Source organism: Phaseolus vulgaris, chromosome 1, assembly GCF_051622355.1.
Source record: "Phaseolus vulgaris cultivar YP4 chromosome 1, ASM5162235v1, whole genome shotgun sequence".
Classification (NCBI taxonomy): Eukaryota; Viridiplantae; Streptophyta; class Magnoliopsida; order Fabales; family Fabaceae; genus Phaseolus; species Phaseolus vulgaris.
This window is the reverse complement of record NC_143498.1, coordinates 8696318-8702193: the sequence shown is the minus strand read 5'-3', so window position 1 is coordinate 8702193 and position 5876 is coordinate 8696318. Positions and strand designations below refer to the sequence as shown.

Genomic DNA, 5876 nt, shown 5'->3' with positions numbered 1-5876 from the left:
ACAACATAAAAAATAATAAGGAGTACACATTTCAAGGAATGAGAGCAGTGACAACAATGAGAGGTCGTAGAGAAGACAACAATGGGAACAACAGAGAAGAAAGATCGAAGATGAAAAGGCTTAGAGTTGGAAATAAAAAAGCATATAGATGACAGTTATGACCTAATAATCATAGTCTATATGATAGATACAAGTATAAGTGACGGTTACCTAAAAAACCGTAGTCTATAGTGGTCATTATAGGCGAAAGTTGTCCACCAAACCGTAGTTTATATGCTTTGTTTTCACATAGACGACAGTTATAACTAGAATCGTAGTCTATATGTTAATTTTTTTTCAAAATTTCCACCGCGTTTTTGTAGACGACGCTTACGCTTAAATCGATGTCTATACACGTCGTAAAACCCTCTTTTTGCACTAGTGATTGTTATTTGCGCAAAACTCGCTTCAATCGGTTAAACAATTACGATATTTATAACTAACATAAATTATACTCTTAAACATGTCACCTTATACAAGGTGTTAAATGGCAGGTGCTATGACGATTCATATTAGACTGTCATATTATACTTCTTGGAGATCAGATTTATGGCGGTATGCAGATCTGCCACACGTGTATATAGCGGTGTTTATAAATGAAATTATATAATAAAATAATCACCCCCACATACACTATTTTTTTAGTGCATCCAATACATGGTCCTTTGTTCCACACTCAAGAGTGCATGGAATGCTAAATGACCAATTTCATCAAATTCTTCTCAATGTCACAACTACTACAATATTCACAAACACAACAAGATCTACCACCTGAACCCACATTCCTATGTACAACTAATTATTATCAACCACAAGATAAACTTTACTGACATTCATTTGCACTTGAAAGATTCAATACACTTGCACCACAACCTATTATGGACGACTGTAGACACTCATTTGCGTCCAATTTAGTTTATTTATCTCTAACTTTGTTGCAACGAATCTTTGAACACCACCTTCTAACAATGCTTGCATGCAATATATCCCTCCAACACACTTCAATAATTAAGTCACTCTCTTCCAAATGGCTACACAACCCCCACAATTTCAATCTAATGATCAACTACAAATGCAACAACAACAATCACCCCAACACAATCCACCATGTAACCAATATCATCATCACCATTACGAAGATTAACATCTTCTCATATCATTAAATTTGTTTTGTTCAAAATTCTACCTTGAAGTACAAGTTTTCATTCCAATATTTCAATTCTTCAAAATTTATTCTAAATCAAATTTCAAGTTTAAAAAAATCATATTAATTTTACTCACACCTAATTACATTAACATTATATTTATAAAAAAAATTCATAAAAATTTAATAACTGAACTTTTCATGTTAACTCCTTTTAAATTTCCTAATACATTTTCTTTGATAAGTTTAACATAATTATATAATCAATAATAATGATAATGATAATATTGTTCTAAAATTTGAAATAACACATTTAATTCTCAGTTATATTACAAAAACAAAAACAAAATCACTCTTAAATTACTTTTTATTTTTTTCCTTCTCTCCGATGAATTAAAATTTAATCTTATTTTTTTATTATTTATTTTAAATTTGATTTCTATTTCTACAAAAAAAAAAATTATCTTGAATCTACGAATACAAATTTCACTCTACATTTTAACTCATTTTATATTCCTTATTGTGTTTTTTAAAATCCTTTCAAAATTTAATGTTACAAATAATAATAAGCATCCACACATTTTGAATTTCTCTTCTATCTTTCATTCAATTATTATACAAACTACTATTAAAAAAAATATTTTCATATTATTTTACAAAAATCAATACTACAGTATCAACATTTTTTCATCCTTAAACTATTTTTATTTTTTTTTCCTTCTCACAAAGCAATTACATTTTAATCTAAACATTTTTAATTAATTATTTTGAATTTCTTGCGTACATAAATTTCTTTCTTCAATATAAATATAACTCCACTTTATATTTTCACTCATTATATATTGCATTTTTTTTAAAATTTCCAAAATTTTATTCCACCATAATAATAACAAACATCCAGAAAAATTTTAAAGTTTCTTCTATTTTTAAATTTTCTATAAATCTCATTTTTTTTCTCCTTACATAATGTTTTTAGTGTTTTTCTCCTTCTAAACCAATTAAAAGTTATTCTCCTAATTTAATTAATTAATAAATTATTTTATTTATTATTATTTTTCATTTCCCTCTCCCATTACTTAAGAAAAAAATGTTCCTATTGTAGTAGACATAGGACAACACTAAAAAAAATCATTAAATAAAAAATAATTTAAAAAAAAACTAATTAAATGTTATATTAATTAAATTAGATATTATTTTATAGATTAAAAAAATTATTAATTTCTAAATTGATATATAGTTTATAAATTAGTATATAGTTAGTTACTAAAGTTTTTCTACCAAATTTTGATAACTAATTAAATATTAATTTAGAAATTATTTATGAATAATAATTTAATAAATAATAACTTTTTTAAATTTTAAAATAGTATATAATTTAGTGATGAGTCAATGTTATGGATACCGAATTTTCAGTACTTTTGGGGCAATTAAAGTCTCCGTAGTCCATTTTGGGGAATTGTTTTTAAAAAGTGTATTATTCATGGAAAAATTTCTTTACTAAATTAAGTTCTTTTAGCATATATATATGGTATGCAGTTAGTTACTAACCTGCGAATTAGTAGCATTAGTTGAAATCCAATAAAACTGACAGCTGACTATATTTCTGACTGAAGAATATCTGTTGGAGGCCGACATATATGACAACCAAGGAATAATAGCATTATTGTCGACAACTTGCTGCTAGAATTAAAGTGAGAGAAGATCCTGGTTAAAACCCCAAGAACAATACTTCTTGTCACATGGGAAAGACAACATTTAATAGGGGTTATTATCACTTAACCTATGAAAAGCAAAGGAAACTAACTATCATAGGTTTCCTACTCTCACTATTACTAAATTTAGACAAGTTAATATTAATCATGAATATAATTACTTTAATGTGAACATAAAATTCTGAATCTGTGTCACAAAACTCGGAATATGTTCATGAAATATCGAAGTAATTATTAATATATTCATCACTTTTTTGAGTTTATAAATGTAAGTATTTTTCACTCATTTATTTTCTTATACTTATTATTTAGATATTATTATGTTTTTACTTTCAACATTGAATAAAAAAAATTATAAAAAAGAAATTAATTTTTAGACATCAAAATAATTATATGCAATAGTAACTAAATTAGAGACTAACTTAGAAACTAAAAAAAATTTAGTTTCTAAATTAATTTTTATTATTGTTAAATAGTTTATAGATTGGTATCTAATTAGCTACCAAAGTTTTAAGTGTCAATTATTTAGTTTCTAATTTTGGTAGCAAAAAATCTTGATTGCTAATTAGATACAATTTAGAAACCATTTAACAATAATACAAACTAATTTAGAAACCAAAAATTTATTTAGTCTCTAAAATGGTATCTAGTTTAATCACTATAACAACTAATTATTTTTTATCTCTAAAATTATTTCTATTTATATATTTCATGATTTTCTTCTAGTGATTATTTTATACTTATTTATATTTTAATATTATTATATTTTTATTGTGACTTGAACGTTGGAAATTCATCTTCCATTCAGTTTTATTAATAAAGTTGGAGAATCTTCAAAAACAAAAATCAATTATTCTTAACAATTCGGATTCACCACTTTGAACCGAACAAAACAATATGCATACATACTTACACATTCCTGTGCTTGAGATCAAAGAGTAGAGAGTAGATAAAAACAAAAATCAAATAAAGATCAAAAGTGAAATGGATACTTAAGAACTAAAACTGAAGGCATGTACCCTATTTTGTTAGAAGTTCTTATCACTTCAAACAATGCTCATCAAATTAAGAACATAAAAGAAAATAATGAGCAAATCCTTGTTCTTTTCTTTTCTAATATCTACCATGATTCCAATACCCTGTTGAATCCCCTTGACTTCTATTTGGCCCAAACTCAGCACTCTTTGTCACCAGCTGTGACTTCAAATCCCCGACAGGAAACAAGATCCTTGTCCCTTCACCCTCTTGAATCCCTTGGAGACCATCATGATAACCATTTTCAAGCCCCTCTAAACTGAAGCTGAGCCCAGGTTTGAAGTCCAGCAAAGGAAACCCAGTTGAGTTATACATTGTTCTGGAATCTGAAACTGACATGGGTATGAAAGAGGTTAAGCCCTTTGATGAAGTGATCTCAGTCTTGAGAAGCTCCATTGCTGAAAAGTAAGAAGAAGTGAGATTTTGAAGGTTGTGCTGATGAGTGTTGTCTTCAGTGTTGTATGGAACCTCAATGAATTTAGATATGCTGGTGTGGTTCTCAACTGGAGGATATGCTAAGTTAAGATCTTGGGCTTGATGGATCTTAGGGTTTGAAGGAGAGTGAGGGAAATTGGGTTGTGTTGTGAGATCAGGAAATGAAGATGCAGAAGTTGGTGATCTCTTGCTCTTTCTTGAGTCTCCTCCCACTGGAACATTTCTCAAAGATCCTCCCTCAGTCCAATACCTTCTACAGCTCTTGCAAAAGTACCTTGGTTGAGAGAGGCTATAGTTGTTGTAATAGCAGAATTTAGTATTTGTTGAATTGCACCTTGGGCAGTTCAAAGCTTCATCTTTCTGTGGCCTTGCCCTTTTCTCCAAAATTGGAGGCTTTGAACCTTCCATAGCTTTACCTCCTCCAATGCCCTGAAATATATCAGAAAGTAAAAATAATAAAACAAAAGAGAGAGGAAAATTCCATAACTATTTGAGTCCAAAATCTTAAGGTAAAAAAGGAAAGAATGAGCAGGAGCAAGGAAACATAGATTCTTCAATACAAACAAATATATGTTAACTTTTCTGCAGGTCCTTTATTCCTTTATCAGACGGTGGAAAGAAAAAAAAGGAGAAAAGGAAAGGTGCAGTGATTTCATTTCCAGATGCTGAACTGAACTGAACATAGTCTCTTGCAAGCTGAATACTTATAGGAGAAAAGTAAAATTGCAGTTATAGTTTACAACATCAAGATCATTTATGAAATAGGAAACATGATATTTTCCATATTATGTTTAAAAATCACATCCCCAGAAGAAGTTTCATGATTATATGTGAAGAGAAAACAAAAGAAGGTTTTGTAATACCTGTGCCCACTGATCTAAGTCCATTGACTAAGGAGAAAGAAAGAGAAAAGGCAACAAGTCTTGATGAACACAAGAAAACACCAACTTCAGAGAACGCTCATAAAAGCAAGCGTGAAAAGCATTGAGAATTGGATAATAGTAGTGGTTCTATATGAAGCTGAACACGCCTTTTAAACAATGTGTCAAAGCCTTTTAAACAATGTATCCAACACGTATACGACACTAATACAACTACGATGTTCATACGTATCTAATTTAAAAGACATTTTTTTTAATATTTAACAATTTTAAAATAATTTTTTTTAAATACAATTATTTTCCAAAAAATTATAAAATTTATTGTATAAATTTTTATTATAATTATAAAAATAAAGTTAAATTCTATATATAATCAAGAATATTTAAATTATATATATATATTATTAAGAATATTTTTATTTAATCTTCTATTATATCTTTATATATAATGTAAAATTTATTAAAATTATTAAATTTTTTTCAAATAAATTTTAACTAAAGTATCTTTTTTAATAATAGTGATAATATCTTTTATTATATAATTCATAATTTAGAAACTAAAATATATTAGGAAACCGCTGTTCAATCTTGCTTGTTACTTTCCATCAACTATGGTCATGTTTAAATTTT

At 27.7% G+C, this 5876-nt stretch overlaps 1 protein-coding gene across 1 annotated transcript; it reads right to left on the bottom strand.

Annotated features, from left to right (window-relative positions):
* Nucleotides 1–3727: 3727 nt before the first annotated feature.
* LOC137813433 (dof zinc finger protein DOF2.5) lies at nt 3728–5393 on the bottom strand. The gene is made up of 2 exons (XM_068615679.2): nt 5229–5393; nt 3728–4794 (listed from the first exon to the last, which is right to left on the bottom strand). Exons 1-2 carry the CDS (start codon nt 5250–5252, stop codon nt 4009–4011), a joined length of 810 nt encoding a protein of 269 aa, XP_068471780.1. The 5' UTR covers nt 5253–5393; the 3' UTR covers nt 3728–4008.
* Between the last annotated feature and the right edge of the window lie 483 nt (nt 5394–5876).

Coding starts and splice junctions, on each gene's coding strand:
- LOC137813433 (XM_068615679.2), bottom strand. CDS start 5,252: ATGGACTTAGATCAGTGGGCACAG. Junction 4,795..5,228: donor ACTTAGATCAGTGGGCACAG/GTATTACAAAAC, acceptor GATATATTTCAG/GGCATTGGAGGAGGTAAAGC.